The following is a 19,377-nucleotide window of genomic DNA, read 5'->3' on the forward strand; positions in this document are numbered from 1 at the left end:
CGCTATGGGCGTAGCGCGAGTGATTCTTGACACCGTTTGTACTGGTAATACGTTTGAATGGACCATCAACTAGCACCCAGTTTGAAAGTGAGGCTTTATATCGGCCCGCTTCCCTTAGTAGATCTTTTGTACTAGTAGTACGTTTTATCATATTATATCATTTACGACGGCCATTTTTGAATGGACCATCAACTATCACACCCAGACTGAAAGAGCTCTTTATATCGGCCCGCTTCCCTATCTACTATGTCCGCCTGGTAAGGTGTGTCCCCTTCCGAGTCCTGCCTCTGTTTCCTTAGTTTCCCTTTATGGCATCTGGTTATCATAGCGACCATCTACGGCTTCCCCAGGTCTCCGTGGGAGCATTATTTTCGAGAGCGAAAGAGAGTTCGGTGCCTCGACTCCCTGTGAGAGTTGCCAAAAGGATACCCCCTGCAGATTTCCTTCAATGGTATGACAACCCGGTGTTGGTGAGCAGAAACATGGAGAGGAAGTCCCCCCCCCCCCCCCCCCCAAGGTGAGATCGCAGGCCGCTCAAGCCTCGAGACCTTCGAAAGTTTCCTGCACGGGGACCATATTTTCAAACTATTTCTGGCACCTCTTGTGAGACTCCGTACAAGACCGCATTCCTTCATATTGGTCAAAACTACACCAGAGGTGTTTTCTTTGCATTTCATCATATATACAAAATCCGCAATCCTTATTTTCGGTGACAAAATTAAGTGATGAGTCATAGCAAAATATCTCATTACCCTCAAAGATAATTGTAAATGGTAAATTCATATTAACATGCACACAACTGGGTCGGTGGTTTTTTTCAGTTTAATGTAATGAACTAGGACAGACAATCTGACACTTTTTAGAAACAAGATTTACATTTTTGCATCGGTTGTGAAGAATCCTCCCAACAACTCTAAGACACTAATTTTGTCTTCCAGGTGTTCTATGTGGCATATAAGAGTATAATAAGAGTATAAAAGTATTCATGTCTTAGTTACCAAAAACCATACATATTAAAGGAGATACAAAGATCACAATCATCAGCTGGCATAAAAGGACTCAGTACTAAACAATGTGCTCCATGCCCCTTGTGCCCTCGCTCACTCCTCCGAGTCCATAGTTCTCAACATCCCAAAGTGGAGAGAAAACTGTCGGGCCTTGAGTTCACCCTGAGGCCGGGGAAGGAACCGGCTGCTTGTAAACAGGGGGGGAGGGCGCTTGAGAGTCCAGAGGTGCTCAGACGACTCAAGATATCATAGGTCAGTGGTGAGATATATCAAGTATAAAATAATCAATTTTGCCCCAGATCTTTCTACTGTTTCTTCCTCCCTTCCACACTCGATGAAGCCTCCTCGTCCGCATTCCATCTTGTTCTCTTCCCTCCTTGTATGTTTAATCTCACACTTTTATTTTCCTGTCCCCATCTCTCACCATCATTTCTCTTTGCGCCTCACTATTGCTGTTTCTGTGAAGGGAAAGTGTTTGTTTGGCAAATGCCAGTGCTGCCATTGTTTGTATAACACTAACACACAGAATACTCCGAGCCAGGATTACTTTTCACTTAAACACAAAGGCATTTTTGCATCTCTGTGCTTCATTTGTTATCTCTTTTTTCCTCCTTTCCCTTCTCTTTTCCTTTCTTTCTATCTGTAATACCTTCCTTTCTTTGCTTCCTACACCCCCATCGAGTTTCCTGCTTATGAGTGTAGTGCCAACCGTGTAGCGCCTAGGTCCGGAATACCATTCAGAAAAGTAGCATTAGTGCACTTTTCATCCACACACTATGAGCCTTGTGTCTCCACTTCATATGGGTTAGCAGTTATTAAACGCAGTGGCTTCAGGGCGTTGGAGGCAGATTGGGGTGGGGGTGTCACGGTACTGTTTTTAATGTGCACATCCTGTAGGGGTGTTGTTCGGCCTGCCCTGTACCCTTAGTGTCCTGTACGCATCTGTGTGCTGCATTCACCCACGCTCTCTGCAGGGTCCATTTGTCGGACAGCCGCCCCTTTAATTAATGAAATCTGGACATCCGGCCTCAGTCTGTGAATTGCAGTCTGGCGCTGAGCCATTTGCCCGATTTCTTGACCTTGTTCTTCGAAGGATTCAATTTCTTTAAAACGGAGTCCTAAGCCCCCTCCTGTACCGCTGCAATCGTTCCATTCCAATCACTTGCCAACTTTATATCGGAAAATTCATAGAGGATTTTTTTGGGGTCTCCTAGATTTATAGTCGGGGCTGCTAACCTTGGGTGTGGAATAACCGAAAAACGGGCTGCCACATTTCAGGAAACCTTAAGGTCTCTGTTATAGCAAACTGGACATTTAAAGGGAAGTAAATATGATGCTTCTTAAGTTCTCTATCAAACACATTCTCATGCACACATTATCTCTCAAACGCACATTTCTCTTGCATATGCTTTCCGACACCCCTCCCTTCTCACACACACAGTTTCAACCTCACAGACACACACTCTCGCTAAAGCTCTCTCACGCACACTCTGAGCTTGCCCTATCTGATACATTCCATCGCCAGTGACCCTCGACATTTTGAACAGGTGAAAGAAAACAATACATTTTCCCATTCGTTCTCTCCTTAAATATGTTGCTCCAGGCAGCCCCCAACTTTGGGAAGAATTCCATGTTAAAGAGCAGTAGATGTACTGCCCAGTGTAATGTGCTGCATGGCTAAATACCTGTTAAGGTCCCAAAGGCGAGACCGATTGCATTGCAAATGCTTCTTTGCATTGCGGCGGGTGCTGCAGCCAGCAGCACCTGCCACAATGTAAAATATAGGCATTGCGACTGCCGTTGTGGCGGTCGCATCCTAATGCCTACTGTGGGGACCGCTGACAGCCTGTTGGGCGGTCCCATGTGCGACAAGGTGTCCGCCTGCCATCCTAATTGGGCCCTTAGTTACACATAATACAATGATGGACTAAGAATTGAATAGGCCCACTGAGATTAGATAGGAAGAACAGAAGAAACAGCAACATTAAGAGGAAAGCATCCTCTAGAGTTTACACAGAAAAATATTTTGATTCATAAAGAGCAGGCAGAATTACAAACCCTTTTACAATCAATAACCTTTCAGTGCACATTTTGCTGCGTGTGGAGTCAAAGAAAAACTAAAACCTGGTGCAAGATTGAGTTTGGCGAAGAAATAGTCCTGTTAAGTGGAACACTTTCATTTTGATTGCAAATCATTAATATCACTAAATAGTCTTTATATAATAATTAAAAACCTGCTTTAACAAATGGCACATTCTTTGCCTTTACCAGTATAAGCACCTTTGTTTTGGACAGGTTTTGCATAAGGCATGGTGAGAAATGTACTCATTTCGGGAACGTGTAAACCTGGGTAATAATAGAGGCTGGGCCCCCTATTGTCATTGTTATTGTACATCATCCAGTTCAGTGCTTTCTTTGAGATGCCATATGTTCTCATCTGTGTGCTTTCCAGTGAAGTCTGTTGGATGCTGAGGTTGGCTGAGACAATCGGGAAGTTTATTATGCAGGCATTAACTGTTGTTTGCCTGAGTTCTACACCTTCTTAGACTGAGTGACAATGCGGACAGGGAACCAAGACAAATACAGAGAAAGTGAGCATTGTGGAGAGGGGGTGTCAAGCCTCAAATCTATTACAAATCGATCTCAATATAATACAAAGAAGTCTGTATTTATAAATGGGTAAAACAGTTAAGTTAAAACGATGATTAACAAAGAAAAACAAAATGTTGTAACATAATCTGAGGTCGAGATATGAACCCCACATAGTTGTATAGCACTTCCATTGTAACGAACAAGTACCACAATAACATTAGCGTCTATGGGAACCAGATCGCAAGTACTGAGCAGTCTCCAAAAATCCGTGGTTCCTGTTTCTTGTACTTAAATATGGACTTTGTTTCTCAGTGAATGTTTGAGTCTGAAAAGATGTTGCAACATATCCAGGAGGCTATGATCCATTTGACTTCTATCTTGGTTGCAAGAAAGGTATGCGCAGAGTGTTTTAAGCCAGACTACTGAGATTTTGGCCAAAACCCACCACCTGAAAGCAAACTACTATTCCCAGCCCCAAAAAGGAAGATTTTTGGAAGGCATGGGAAATGTGGTCCACAGTCCATGTACCCAGCCACTGGAAGGAGGTGCAAATTGCATCTTTTATCTTCTAGACCTAAACTATACATTGCCCAGTCCACCATGTATACCGCCTTTTGAAGAAATCAAAATAGACATTCCCGGGTAGGGCAGGACAGAAGGAATGAAAAGGTACCTGCATGTCTGGGAAACATTGTAGGATGGTGGAAGAAAAGAAAGAGGCATGAGGGGAATCTAGACTAGACTCCTTAGTTTTCAGCAATCTTAGCGTTTACAACAGGCTCCTAAGAAGAAACCTACCCTTGCCTTTTTAAAAAACAATTTTTATACAAATTGAGGACGAACTACATTGCTTTAATCATTAAATAAAATCTCTATGTAAGCAGTCTGAGGCCACTGAAATATGCCACCATTGTTCAGTCCTCACTGGCTGCACCCCCTGCGGTTGTGCGACACTATCTAGGTCATTTTGATCGACCTATAAGAATGACTTCCACTGCATCGACCTACCACTCTTTTGCTAGGTATGTATATGTTTACTATTTCTTACCCCCCTCCCACAATTACAGTGGGAGTTAATTGTAAGTTCAATAAATTATAGTAAATGTGTACTTAAAATGACAATGTATTGGTAGGTCTATGTAGTGGATAAAATATTATTCTGATACCAAATATTGCATGCAGCATTGTCACTCTGCAGTCCTTGCCATTATAGTACTTTATTTACAAACCACGCTTAGGAGTCACTGTTTAAACAATCTGGCTATATGTTGAACATATCCAAATCCTAGAGTTCACACTAATGCCTGACCATGCCTGTACATAACCTCGCCTCCATGGAATCCTCTTTTAGTGGTGTGATCGAAAGAATGCTGCTGAACCAGAGTGATTCTTGTTTTCATAAGGATTAAGACAGGTTGTGGCTGGTATATGTAATTTGCTGTAGGGCTCAGTCTATCTTGAAAACCTTTCGTGAATTCTTCCACGTAGAAAAATAAGCCTGTCCTCTCAGCACTAATATGCAAGTGAACAGCACATTTAGTAACTGAGTAGTGTTATTTCTCACCATGATGGGCATTCTTTCTGAAAGACCTGCTTTAGCAGGACATTTGACCCATTGGAAAAAAGACAGGCCCTCGATCTCCAGATCTTGGGCCACAAGTTACACTGCATGGCTGACCCTTGTTTCTACTTTTTAATGGAGATCAATAGACCGCTTTTTCCTCCAGATTAGGTTGGTGGTTGTGGATTGGCTCCCTCCATAGATGACACCTATCTGGGAGGGAGAACTTGCCTTACTGAGTAAGTATTTTGTTACTTTCTCTTGTGATGTGTTCTCCTGCACCGTCCCTCTTGAATTCAATCCAATATTTTGCATTGGCGAAGAAGGTCATTCCCGTAAAATAATTGTTGACCAAAAAGGCACATATGTTGAGGCAGTAGTGCTTTCAAAGATCTGCATAGAAGCCCAGATCCCTTCAGGTCCTTTAGACCCAGTTCAGGTGGTGGTGTGTATGCAAAGTATTTATAAAATACTAAAGTACTAGATACACATTACTACATACCCTTTTAAATCAAAAGGGAAGTTTAGTTTGGTTTCCCCACCTTTCGCTGCTCACAATAGCATGGTTGGTAGCTGACAAGGACAGGTGGTAACCATTCATAAACTGTACACTGTCAATATCTGAGAGCTTACACTGTGAATGTGCAGTCTGCGGACAGTGAAAGAAGACCGCACTCTCACAAAACCCTTCTTCCTCTCCACGAAGCCTGATTCACGTTGTGCCCCTTTTTGTGGAATAGTAACCTCTGTTCCTTAAGGTCACAATTGCAAATACTGGCATCAATCAATCAAACATTATAAAGCACAGCAATCACACTGCTTTGTGGGTAGTTCATTCGAGCTACCAGGTCTTAAGTTTTTTCCTGTATTGCTGGAGTAATGGAGCAGTCCAGAGGTGCAGGGGAAGGTTGTTCCATGCCTTGGCCACCAGCTGCGCGAAGGGTCATCCACCACTGTTTGTTCAGCAGATCTGTGGGGTGTCTGCGAAAGAGAGGGAAGACGATTAAATTGATGGAGGTTGGAAGTTAAAGAAAGGCTTCTGTACCATCATTGACAACTGTTTGTGATGAGGCGGACACCCAATTCGTGCCACATTAATTTGACTGAATTAGATGGTTTGCACTTTGCTGTGAACAGCCCCTTTGCACTGAGAAGGCTCTGAGAATCCTTTGAGGCTTCTTGCCTCGCCATGTTAAGAACTGCAGTGCCAAAAGCCCCTTTTTGTTTCTTAGCTGACTACTTGAGCACTAGAATCCCACAAACTATCATTGCCCATTGACTTCTGGAATAACCCTCTACTCTTATTAATTGTTCAGTTTAATATCAGATAATCCGCCATTTACTAACTGCAGGTTTTTACATTCCTTGGTCTGACGTTGCCAATCGCTAGAACGAAATGAACTTTCAGGTAGGATTCAGGTGAATGATTCCTTTGGGTATTTAGGGTCATGCTGTCTCTGCATTTATGTTGGCGTTGTCCTATTAATGTGCGTTGCTCTTTTTTACTTGGTACCTTACCTATGCAATCTGTATAATATATGTGTATTTAGAATTTGCAGTACGATGACTGTTCAATGTTCACATGGATGCTGCGTTACGGTAGATATCCACAGTGTCTTTCCACACAATGGCAGGATCTTGTATTGAATAGAGTGATGCAATGTCCAACCAAGATTTCCATAAAATCTTGTACACAGATATAAAAAGATCAAACTATGACACTTAAAATGAGGCCTAGACGTGGGGACAAGGTAGATTTATGATTGTAGGTAAGGTACATTCTCACAAGACTGGGTTTAAAGGCGAGCTGGAATAAGATAACTCTGGTAAGACTATGTACACCATGTCCAGAAGCAAGCTAGATCAGACATGAATACGGTAATCTAAGTCAGTGTATTGTTTATAGTTTTACAAATTGTAGCATCATCACATCTTTATTTGGACTGCTTATATAGTGTGAACCTAGCTCTATAGAAACAGTTTATACAGGCCAGTCAAATTATGGCGACATGTGCATGTAACTAATTCATAAGTGCCTGTGTATTAAAGCAGCAGGCGTGAAATGAAGATGTTTGTTTGAAAAGACTGTAGCAAACTAGAGACCCATTAATACACGAGAGGAGTAATGGAGCAAATGAGCTTGACAAATGTAGGCGAGAAGGGGGCCTTAAATAAAAAAGTGGATGAGAGGATGAGTTTCGAGTTCTTGGCTGTAGTTGGTGAGTGATGGGTACCTGTCTCAGTTGGAGGTAGAAGATCATGTCAAAGGATGACGTCACAGGAGAAGGCCTATCTCCTAGTGTCGTATTCTCTCTTTTTTTTTGTGTGGGGGGGACTCTCTAGGAGCATCGTGTTTGGGCAGCCGTTGACTCCGGAACAGCCACAAAATGAGTGTTAATGTGGATGGCTTTATTATATATTATATGCCAATTATTCGCAAAGTAGGAGTAGCTATATCTGAGTTAGGGAATGAAGATGTGAGTTTGAATGCATTGTTTCAGATTGTCTGACTTTCTCTGGTTTGGTTGGCGAAAGGCAAAGGACCAGTTGAAAGGAAAGTGGTTGAACATCATAGGATCGAGTTGCAAAGATTGGGCAAGCACTGATTAACGTTTATGCCCGATGGAGTCATAGAAAAGCCGGAGGTTTGTAAGGTGTTTTGTAATTGTTGGCTTATGGAGCTCCTCTTTAAATATTTTAGGTTAATGATGTTGTAACAACAATAAGCCCTAGTCGGTTGGCCTCAACAGACTCCTTAATGTTAGATAACATGTGAAGACTTTTCAGGATGCTGATAACCTACTCTGTTTTCGATGGCCATTGTAAACGGTCGGTCGACTGTGTGATTCCAAGAATCAAGCATTGATGTGGCTTATTAATTCTAAGTATTATCCCATTTCCTGCCCATGTGCACTTCCTGTGCTATCCCTGCATTAGACCTTCACGTGCCGCTGGGAAGAGGCATATCATTCCTCGGATTAAGCTGGTAAGAATGGGCGGTCGCTCTTTCTCCTATCTTGGCCCACGTCTTTGGAATTCTCTCCCTTTGTCTATGCGTAAAGAACCTTTGTATTTAAATTTTCGTAAACAGCTAAAAACCTGGCTGTTTAATCAATAACCTGTCTAATCTGTTGTGTTTTCTTTTTTCTGAGTTTCCTTTTTAGCTCTGCGCTGGGAAACCCTTTTTGGGTAGCTGTGCGCATTATAAAAATAAACTAACATAACAGGGAGATCTAGACAAGGAACCAGTTATGACTGGGCTGTGTTGTTGGATTATATGAAATCAGGTTTCCAGCTAGCAGACATGTTCATACTCCTTGTATCCTGCCCTTGTTCCTTGTGCATGCATAGAACAGCTTTGTATTTTCTTTAGATGCAGGAAATGGCACTGTGCAGGTGTTACCTGGCTAGCTGCTCCCATACCAATCTTTATAGTCACAGACATATTTCAGTCACTCACTTGTAATTCAGTGTTCTACAGTAAACCCTATATGAATCTCTGGTCTTTTGTGTCTTGATCCTCTCTTTAGTACCATGACATAGGTGGGTAGTGAGGAAAAGGCAGGCCTGGATCCCGATTCCTCCACTACAGGGGTTAATAATCCATTCTGTTCCCCACTGCAGCTTTGGCTGTTGAACGTTCAGAGGTTTGTAGAATGCATAAGGTTTTGTCCTGAGGGACTATTAAAGTGAAAGGATTAGATTAAATTCTATGCAACGCCATTAACCCGCATTATAAACAATGTCTTTAAAATTACTTTTTCTGTTCTGACATTCTGTTTACCTGTTGAAAGTGCCTTGTGGGGACCTCACTATTACTTTACGTTACTCCAGTATTGGAGCTTTCATAGATTCACATGCCTGAATCATTCCCCATCGTCTAGACGGGAGTCTCCAGTATATACAAAAAGCAGTGCTTAGTTGGATAGCAAACTGAAAAGTGGCCTAGGCCCATTTCCCGTTTGCAACCCATAACCTTCGTTATGTAAAAGAGACCAAACTTGTCCCTGAACCAATCCGAGCTCCTCACCCTCTAGAACCCTCCTGAGAGAACCTTCTGCCCCTCAGATTTTCTACCGCACGTTGTGCTAGGGAGTCTCCTTTGAGCTCTGCTCAAATTCTGTTTTTTCAACTTCTTTAAAGAACTTTGTTCTTAGAAATTCAACTGGATTTTTTTTTTTAAATTTTTATTTTTTACTACCCTGGATTGTCTTCAAATATATTCTTTAGAGAATGTCTGGAAAGGAGAAGAAAGGTTTATTTAGGGCCTGTTCAACTTGTTATAAGAAGAGGCTCTACACTGATGACCCTCATGCTGACTGCATCTACTGTCTATACCCGGATCACCAGGCCAAAGACTGTAAGGTATGTCGCACTTTCGCATGTAAAATACTGAGAGATCGTGAAGGGCGCGTCTTGATATGGCTGCAGAAGCCAAAAGCCAGAAAGGAGGTTATCTCCAGTGACAGTGAGGAAGAGTCCTCCTCAACATCTAGGAGATCTCAAAAGAGAAGAAAATCTCCTCAAGCTCATTCCTCAGGGGAACGTCCTGAGAAGGTCCTAAAAAGGACCACTCACGGGCCGCAGTCCTTCAAAATCTCCTAAATCTGTGGAAGAGGAGAGTAAGGGACATGCTTCTGGTGAAAAACAATCAAAGAAGACTAGTTCCGACCGTCAAAGTCACCTCCTCAGGTCTAGGAACCCTTCAGGAAGCCGTCTTCGATGCCTCCTGAGGTCAAATTTAAAAAACGGGCATCGTCGACGCGATCGTCGACGAAGAAACCATCGTCGTCGACGACGACGAAGATTGAGGTAAAGCTAATTTCAAAGACACCATCATTGGATATTACAGCCTCTCCGTCGACGACGTCATCGTCTTAAACGGTGGGGTCGATGCCGGTTACTTCGGTGGCATCGGCGATGACGGGATCGTCATCGACTGTGACTACGACTGGATCGTCGTCGACGGGAACATCGACGACAACTATGTCGTCGACAACGGATAGCTCTTTATGCCTGGTGTCGACGAGGGTGTCGACGGCGATCACGTCGACGAGGGAAATTCCAGATAAGCCGAAAATCGTTAGGAAGAGGAGAATTACACCAGAAGTCACCTCTCCAAGCAAGATCACTCCTCTGGTGCCATCACACCTGCTGGAGGAGCAGGATTCAGAGGAGGAGGTGGAGGACGGTCCCTTTGGCTATGCCAATAGTCCCTCACAATTACATGTGAAGTGTCAGGATGATGACTGTGAGGAGGGATATGGGGAGTACCAGTATCCTCCGCAACAACGTTATAGTCAAGGGTACCAAGAAGAGATGGTGGGTATGCCATCTTCCATGATGATGGATCTGCAGTTTATGCTGGCAGACTATAAAAGGAGATTTCCGCCGACACCAGCTTCTCAGGAAATCCAGGTCTTGCATCCATGTTCCATCCCTGCAACTCCTGTTAGAAGCAGGGGACCACTACAGGAAGTTACACCTACAAGACCTCAAACAATACACCATCAGGATCCTGTCACTATGGACGATGATGACCAGGAGGAGGGAGAGGTAACAGATCACAACAAAGAATGGGATGATTACCAGATTCCATCTCTGGCATCTCCCTCACTAGTACCTGTGGATTCTCCGCCGGTGGATATCGGCGGATTCCATAATCCGATGGAAAGAGCTGCGAAGAGATTCCAGCTTCCTATGGCTACAACACAAACGGAATGCTTCCTATACGATTTTAAGGAACCATACCACAAGTCAGTCCGGTCTATCCCAATTGTGAGCCATGTATGGGAAGAAGGATTAAAAGTGATTAAGACACCGGCAACAGTTACACCTGTGCTTGCTAGATTGGAGAAAAAATATAAAGCTCATTTGGACGCACCAGCGTGTTTACTGAGCCATCCAAAACCTGATTCTGTGATTTCGCAAGCGGCGCAGCAAAAATCTAAGAATCCCTCTGCACCTATATCAGCACCTCCTGACAGAGAGGGGAGGCGATTAGACCATGCAGGAAAGAGGTTCTCATAGATGTCTGCTCTCCTAGTTAGATCTGCAAATGCCCTTGTCATCCTGGGCAGATACGATAGGCAGATGTGGTGCGATATGGCACCTTACATGGATCTCATCCCAGAGGACAATAGAGAGGAGGCAAAAAAGATCCTCCAGGAAGGAGAAAGGGCTTCGGCTGAAGTCATTGACTGTGCGATGGATATCGCGATCACAGCCTTCCGATCGCTTGGAGGAGCGGCGGTGCTACGGCATCAGGGGTGGTTAAGGGCGACTACCTTTTAGACCAGAGGTGCAAAATAAGATTCTAGATCTCCCTTTTGACGGAGAAGATTTGTTTGGAAAACAGGTGAATGATGCACTTCAAGGTATCAAAAAAGATACGGATACTGCAAAAGCCCTACGTTCGCTACAGTACCGTAAAGTGCCCTTTCGGGGTGCCAGAGGGAGAGGCCAATCATCCTATAGCGGGGGTTACGAGCAGGGGAGATACCCCTCATATTCCTCATCATCACAACCATACCGACAGCCATATGGTCAAAAACAATCAGGGACCTATACAAAGTCTGCTCCTAGAGGACGAGGGGGTCGTCAAGGAAAGGACTATGGCAGAAGACAATGACAACCTCGTGGATCCGGCTACATGTATTTCTACCCCTCCACGTTCCCCTGGGTGGAAGAGTTGCTTCCCATCTGCATCATTGGCAGAAAATAACGGCGGACAGATGGGTCCTCAATATAATACAATTCGGACACACTTTAAAATTTCTTCAATTCCCTCCTTGCACACCGCCGACAAGTCAAGAGATCAGTCCTCTATCTCAGATAAGTCGGGAAATTCGGACAATGCTCCAATAGGGAGCAATAGAACCGGTGCCGATCTCCCAAAAAGGAAAAGGGTTTTACTCCCGTTTCTTCCTAGTCTGGAAGAATGCTCTCCAATGGCGTCCTATTCTAGACCTGAGGTCTCTGAATACTTATCTCAAGAAGCAGTCTTTCCGTATGGTGACCCTCCTAGACATTCTGCTGCTCTTAAACCCAGGGGATCATATGACCACTCTAGACTTGAAGGATGCATATTTTCACATCCCCATTCATCCTTCCCACAGACAGTATCTTCGGTTTGCTGTAGCCGGAGACCATTACCAGTTCAAAGTACTACCGTTTGGCCTCAAATCAGCCCCGAGAGTTTTTACGAAGTGTCTGGCGCCAGTGGCAGCTTTTGTCAGAAAGCTAAGACACCAGATATTTCCATACCTGGACGACTGGTTGATAAAAGCACCATCAGAAACTTCAGCCTAGGTGTCAACTACGGCATGCATACAATTATTTGCCGAACTGGGGCTGATTTTGAATATAGAGAAATCATTCCTTCAACCTTGAAGGAAAATCACGTTCCTGGGAGTGATTTTTGCCAAGTCTGTAAACAAGGCATTTCCCTCCAAAGAGAGGCAACTGGGTCTCATGATGCTTGCAAAAAATTTCACAGGAGAAAAGTGTCTTTCAGTTCGCAAGTACAAGTCGCTACTGGGGACAACGTCCTCTTGCATACCTTTATGCCGACTAAAGATGCGTCCATTACAGGAGGAACTGGACCGGCAATGGCACCAGGCAGAGGGATCCTTCGACAAGGTGAAGATCACGCCGGCTATGGGGCAAGCACTATCATGGTGGACCCACAAAAGGAACATTTCGGTGGGCCTTTCCTTCTTGACCGAACCAGCTCCACTGGTAATTACCACCAATGCATCCCTGGAAGGATGGGGGGGCGTTCCTTCAGGATCTACAGGTCAGCGGTCGGTGGTGATTGCAGGAACAGCAGCTACACATCAACTTGCTGGAGCTCAAAGCGATAGGCTTGGCATTGCTGGCTTTCCTTCCAAGAATTCAGGGTGCATCGGTTCTGGTAAGAACAGACAACACGACTGCAATGCACTATATCAACAAGCAGGGAGGTACAAGATCACTCCCCCTGTCACAGGAAGCACAAAAGATATGGCAGTGGGCTGTTCAACATGAGGTGTCTCTAAAAGCGGAAAATCTTCCAGGAGATCAGAATGTCAAAGCGGACACTCTCAGTAGATTAAAGTCCACATGCCACGAGTGGGAAATCAACCAGGAAATTTTACAAAGCATCTTCTTTAAATGGGGAGATCCGACAGTAGATCTGTTTGCGACAGCTCAGAACAAAAAAATGCCGGTTCTTCGCAAGTTGGCATCACCAAAGGGGATCTTGGGGGAATGCGTTTTTGATGGCATGGTCAGGCATCTTTGCCTACGCTTTTCCTCCAGTTCCCCTCCTGCCACGTGTTTTAACAAAGATAAAGAGAGAACCGTGCAAAGTGATACTGATAGCTCCGTGGTGGCCCAGGCAACACTAGTTCACAGAGTTGCTCCTGCTGTCGGAGGATTATCCGATTCGTCTGCAACCAATACCATCACTCTTGACAATGTCCCGGGGACAAGTGCTTCCTCCAGACCCGAGATCTCTACGCTTAGCGGCCTGGCTCCTGAACACTGCGATTTTCAACACCTAGATATTTCATCAGAATGCAGAGATATACTAGCAAATGCCAGAGCGGAAAGTACAAACAAGACATATAGGATGAAGTGGAAGAGATTCTGTTTGTGGTGCCAAGAATGTAACATTCATCCTCTGAGCTCAGCGGCACATGAGATTATTCCATATATTTTAATGTTGGCAAGGTCTGGTTTAGCCCATGCTTCTATTAAAGTGCATCTTGCTGCGATTTATCGATATAGAAGAACTTCCTCGGGTCCATCACTGTGGTCTGAAAGGATTATCAAACAGTTTATGAAAGGGTTGTTTTGACTTTTCCTCCCATAAGACCTCCTCCACCTCTCTGGCAGTTGAACATTGTTTTATTTCAATTGATGAAGCAGCCCTTCGAACCAATTCACAGGGCGGATCTAAAGTTCTTATCCTGGAAGGTAGCTCTTCTAATAGCTCTCACTTCAGCCAGAAGAGTTGGGGAAATACAGGCTCTCACGATACAAGAACCTTTTTTGCAGTTCAAAGAGGACAGGATTGTTCTCAGGACTAATCCAAAATTAATTCCGAAAGTGCTTACAGACTTTCATCTGAATGAACCGCTGATCCTTAAGAGGTTTTTCCCTCAACCGTCAACCGCAGTGGAGAGAGCTCTTCATTCTTTGGATGTTCAACGTTGTCTGAAGTTTTACTTGCCGCAAACAAGGCCTTTCCGCAAGTCTTCCCAGCTGTTTGTGGCTTATAGTGCCCCCAGGAAGGAGTTCCCTTTGTCAAAGAGGGGAATTGCACGATGGATTTCAACTGCAATACAGTTTTTTGTCATCAGGCGGCAGGAAAGCCATTGAATGCATGTGTCCGTGCTCATTCTACAAGAGCAGTGTCCACCGCCACTGCTTTATTTGCTGGAGTACCTATCCAGGATATCTGCAGGGCTTCTACCTGGAAGAGTACGCATACTTTCACCAGACTTTACTGCCTCGATGCACCTGCAGAGAAAGATGTGGCAGTAGGACAAGCAGTACTGAGGAACCTTCTCCAATAATAAGACGGTGAGCCCTCTTTACCATCCCTCCTTCCTTTTATATTGGTTACATATGCACATTTTATTGTTGTATATTGTATTATATGCAATTTGGAAGTGTTTTTTCTGTGTGTATTGGTGTATAAAGACCGCTTTTATCGAGCTACATATGTTCCCTTGTTCCAGGTCTTGGGTAACAAAAAATGTGCTATGTTTTACTGCTCGCTATTCTGATTCAGGCATGTGAATCTATGGAAAATCCAACACTGGAGTTAGAAAACAAGTTACTTACCTGTAACTGTAGTTCTCCAGTAGTGGAACCTTTCATAGATTCATATGCGACCCACCCTCCTCTCCTGAGAGGCTCACCCTGGATTTAGCACAAAAGGTGTCTAGAGCACAAGTGCACGAAAATCTGAGGGGCAGAAGGTTCTCTCAGGAGGGTTCTAGAGGGTGAGGAGCTCTGATTGGTTCAGGGACAAGTTTGGTCTCTTTTACATAACAAAGGTTATGGGTTGCAAAAGGGAAATGGGGCTAGGCCTCTTTTCATTTTGCTATCCAACTAAGCATTGCTTTTTTTTATATACCGGAGACTCCCGTCTCGACAACCAGGAATGATTCAGGCATGGAAATCTATGAAAGCTTCCAGTACTAGAGAACTAGAGTTACATGTAAGTAAGTTGTTTTCTTTTTGATGCATACTGTTCTAGGGTGTTGAGTACTTGTACTTCAGAAATAAGATCACAGGTCTGGACCACACTGTGCCTGTGGGTGAACATGGAATTAACCCCCCACATTAAGCCCTGACTGCCCTGCCTGCCTAAAGTGTGCATTGGTCTCTACAGCTTAGGGATATAACCCACTGTCATCATTTATTACAGCGGGAACTCAAGGAACAGCTCCGCGCCTTACAGGACAGCGAACGTGGACACACTGAGGCAATGCAGCTCCTAAAGCGCCAGCTTGCAGAGACCAAGGTAAGGGATAGAAAAGGCTAAACTGGGTTACACAGTTGTCTTAGGTAGGGTTCGGAGTAAATTAAAGTACATCCAGTCCAAAGATTTATTCTTAATCTTATTGCATTTGCATATTGAACAATGATTGCAGTTCAGGAGGTATTCACCCCAACTTTAATAGTAGCCATGTATCTTGCGTCATTCAGCCATCTCATGTTAATGGCATCATTCATCTTCCACGTTTGTATTTGCGTACTCCTTTGCTGTTTTGTTTTGGCATACATAGTACCCTAATATCAGCCCTACGAAGTCCTTTCTTCCTTCTCTAAAAAGGGTAACTGCACACAGACAGACAGCTGATAACTTATAGAGCACCAAGACAGGTTCCCTCTGGTGATTTCAGAAGCCTCTGGGACTACAAGAGTTTTTCATAGTGGTGGTACTCTGACGATCCCAGTTCTGTAGTCATTGGTGCTGTTGTTATTGACCTGGTTTACTCGTGTTACCACCGTTTGGTTGAGATGCCCCTTCAGGCTGTCCTGTCTTGTCCACATCAAACTGTCACTAGTTACACACCAGAGTATGTTTGATATGGAGGGTGGGGAGAGGGGCTCATTGCAGGGAATCCTTTACTGACTACCTTTTGAGACAAATTGAATTTGTACTTCAAGATGTGTGTTGAAGCTGAAAGCAGTTTTTTGGCTTTCTTCTAGTGAATGAAAGAAAATATGTTAGTTATGCACACAGACAATACCATGGCAATTTTTAACATGTAGAAGCAAGAGGGTAGCCACTATGCAGCTCTGCCAGCTGGTGTTAGATGTTATGTAATGTTATGTTATGCGTATTTCTATAGCGCACGACTCACCCGGGGGCATCTCGGCGCTTGCATTGTCGTTCACTGAAAGGGCAGGAGGGAAGGGCCATCTGACAGACATTAGGGAGTCTGAAATAGGAAGGTTTTCAGTTTTTTCTTGAAGGTCGCGAGGGAGGGGCAATTCCTGATGGACATAGGGAGCGCATTCCAGGCAAGAGAAAGATTTTGCCCCATATCGGGCGAATGGGTATTTAAGCACTCCACATTTCTTCTACTCTCTCACTAAAAAGGCACAACAAGAGAACAAGGGACTCCACTCTCCCACATGCATGGGAAATTGTTCATGAACCATCTAACCAGAGATGCTGTTGAATTGGATATTTAAATGAGTGACAGTTGGCTTTCCTGCTGAGTGTGTTGGGGGATCTTGATCCCCGGGCAACAGCATGATGCTGGACTGAATTGGGAGATCCATACGTCTTTAATATGAATGTTGTGATCCTGAGAATTTCTCAAAAGATCAGGCCTAACCCTGAATGTTTTTATAGTTTTAATTTGCTTCTACTTGGTGTGCCAAGGCTGGTTTGTTGACCTGCTCCATATATTTCAGAATGACCACTTCCACCTCCTACAGAAGAGCGATCTCCTGTCCATTAAAGTAGGGAAAGGGCTGCACCACTTCCTGTCATCGCTCCTCTTTATTGCATGCTTCATGAGGACATTGCCTTTGTATGTGTGAGCCTCTCAGAAAGAAAACCTGCACATACTGGTGCCTGCTAGCGCACAGTATCAACCTGCTCAGTTGCTGATGTTATGGATTTTTGTGTCACCAGGATGGAACGTGTGGAACTAAACATCTGTATTACTAGTAGCCACTGAGACTCATTGGAACAGACCAGGGAGTACATCTCTAGAACTAAAAGAATAAGACATCTAACGGGTCTGATCTGTTCTTCCGAAGAGGCACCTGACAGTCGATTACCACCTTGACTTGGATCCTAGCTAACCTGATTCATAAGCACTTTCACCGGTTTGCCTAATGAGATGTGAAGCCTCCTTCACAGAAGACTTCTTTAATGTTGCCATAACATTGCCTAGGAATATAAACAAACTTCATACCTTTTAATGAATCACTTGTGCTATTCCTTCGGTACAAGGTTACCCTGCCTTTGTTTCAAAGACACTGTTGAAACTCTATTTGAAGGATTTCGTTCCTTTAACATTCTTGGCATAACTACTATGCTGTCTAGACTCTTCACAACTGCATGTGAGACTCCCATACAGCTGTTAGCTTGACAGAACTAGGAAACTGCCTTCTTCGATCAGCTGCCTATGGCATTTTATAGTCCATGTTGTCAGTTGAGTGACTATTAAGGCACAATTGCCAGATTTATTATGTCATGTAGTACCTATTGCATGAGACTGGTAACTCTCCACCAGTGCTATGCCACAGTTGTTGCATTCTGCAAGTATGTACCACGCAGACATTTGCTGGGATTCTATTTTGACACACACCATGCTCATTTTGCTGATTGTTCATAGTTTCCTCTCAAGGGTTCCCTTCAGGGTGAGTTTTAGTAGGCAGTTCTACACATTGGCTTAGCTGTAAGTTACTAGACCCTGCCTTCTGTTGCATTCTCAACTTCTTTAGGATCTCACCACAAAGTTAAGAATGGGAAAAGGCAAGAGTGTAAGAGAAGGATTAGGTTACCTAAAGGGTGGCTTCATTCTTAAACCATATACCCCTGTTAATAACAGTTCATCCAAGCGAATGTGTTAGACCTGGCATCCTCGGCGTGGCTTTCCCCCTAACATTTTACCTTCAGACCTCTTCTTTTGCTGACTTCGTTTTTGCTGGCCTTCGTCCTCTGCACGCTTTGCCACTTCTAACCAGAGCTAAAGTGCTTGTGTTCTCTCCTTGAAGCATTTTAGATTGTCTTCTACGCAATTGCCATATTTAATTTACTTGTAAGTCCCTAGTAAAGTGGCACTGGTTGTGCCCAGGGCCTGCAAATTAAATGCTACAAGTGGGCCTGCAGCACTGGTTATCCCATCCACTTAAGTAGCACTTTGCACACTCACACATGCTGCAATGGCAATCCTGAGGCATGTTTAGTTTTAAACTGACAATTCGGCCTGGCAAAGTAAACCTTTTGCCAGGCCTAAACCTTCCTTCCTAATACATATGAGTCAGCCTGAGGATAGTCCCTGTATTTAAGAGGTTGGACATTTACTTTAGGTTTTATTTCACTACCAGGGCATGTAAAACGCAAGTTGTTTTTTACTACTGCAAGGCACTCCCACAGAATAACATTGGAGTTAACTAATTAATATTTTAAAGTGTAACTTCCAGATGGGAACAAATAACCTGTTCATGTTTCATTGTCTCTGGAATTGAAATTTAAAATCCTAACTAATGGTGAAGTCGAATTTTAAACTACCATTTTGAAAATGGAACTTTTAGAAAGTTGCGTAGCAGAAAAATATATGATGGAGCATGCACTCCTTCCCTTTAATTACTCCAAGCTCCAAAACCTTATATGTAGATGCGTGCGTCCAGTGTCCGTGGATCGCCCCAAACCACAGTCAATGCGAAAGTATTAAAGAAAGAGCACTCCTCTTGCGCTCCCGCTGCCGCACTGCAAAAAGTGGGAATCAATCCCGCCAATGTATTGCATTTATCTAGGTACTCCAATATAAACTCATTATAAACATAGCTATTTGATTGTCCAATCTTAAAACTATACGCCATTATTCTTTCATCATGACGGAGACAGTGTGATTGAATCTGCAATCTTTATTGACATCTTCAAATACCAGCTGCACGCCAATCTTTCTTTAATACTTTTAGAAAGTTGGCATTTTCCTGCTTCAGCCATTTGGTGCCTGACTGGGTGTAGTT

The 19,377-nt window shown here is 43.8% G+C and overlaps 1 protein-coding gene across 1 annotated transcript in view; it reads left to right on the forward strand.

The window, feature by feature from the left end:
• Positions 1 to 19,377, forward strand: part of TRIM62 (tripartite motif containing 62) — a 134,350-nt gene that overhangs the window by 61,613 nt on the left and 53,360 nt on the right. The window contains exon 2 of the mRNA XM_085604009.1: positions 15,584 to 15,679. Within this exon, the coding sequence (XP_085460135.1) occupies positions 15,584 to 15,679 (96 nt within the window). The remainder of the gene's footprint in view (positions 1 to 15,583; positions 15,680 to 19,377) is intronic.

The sequence above is a fragment of the Triturus cristatus genome, chromosome 1_2, assembly GCF_964204655.1.
Source record: "Triturus cristatus chromosome 1_2, aTriCri1.1, whole genome shotgun sequence".
Lineage (NCBI taxonomy): Eukaryota > Metazoa > Chordata > Amphibia > Caudata > Salamandridae > Triturus > Triturus cristatus.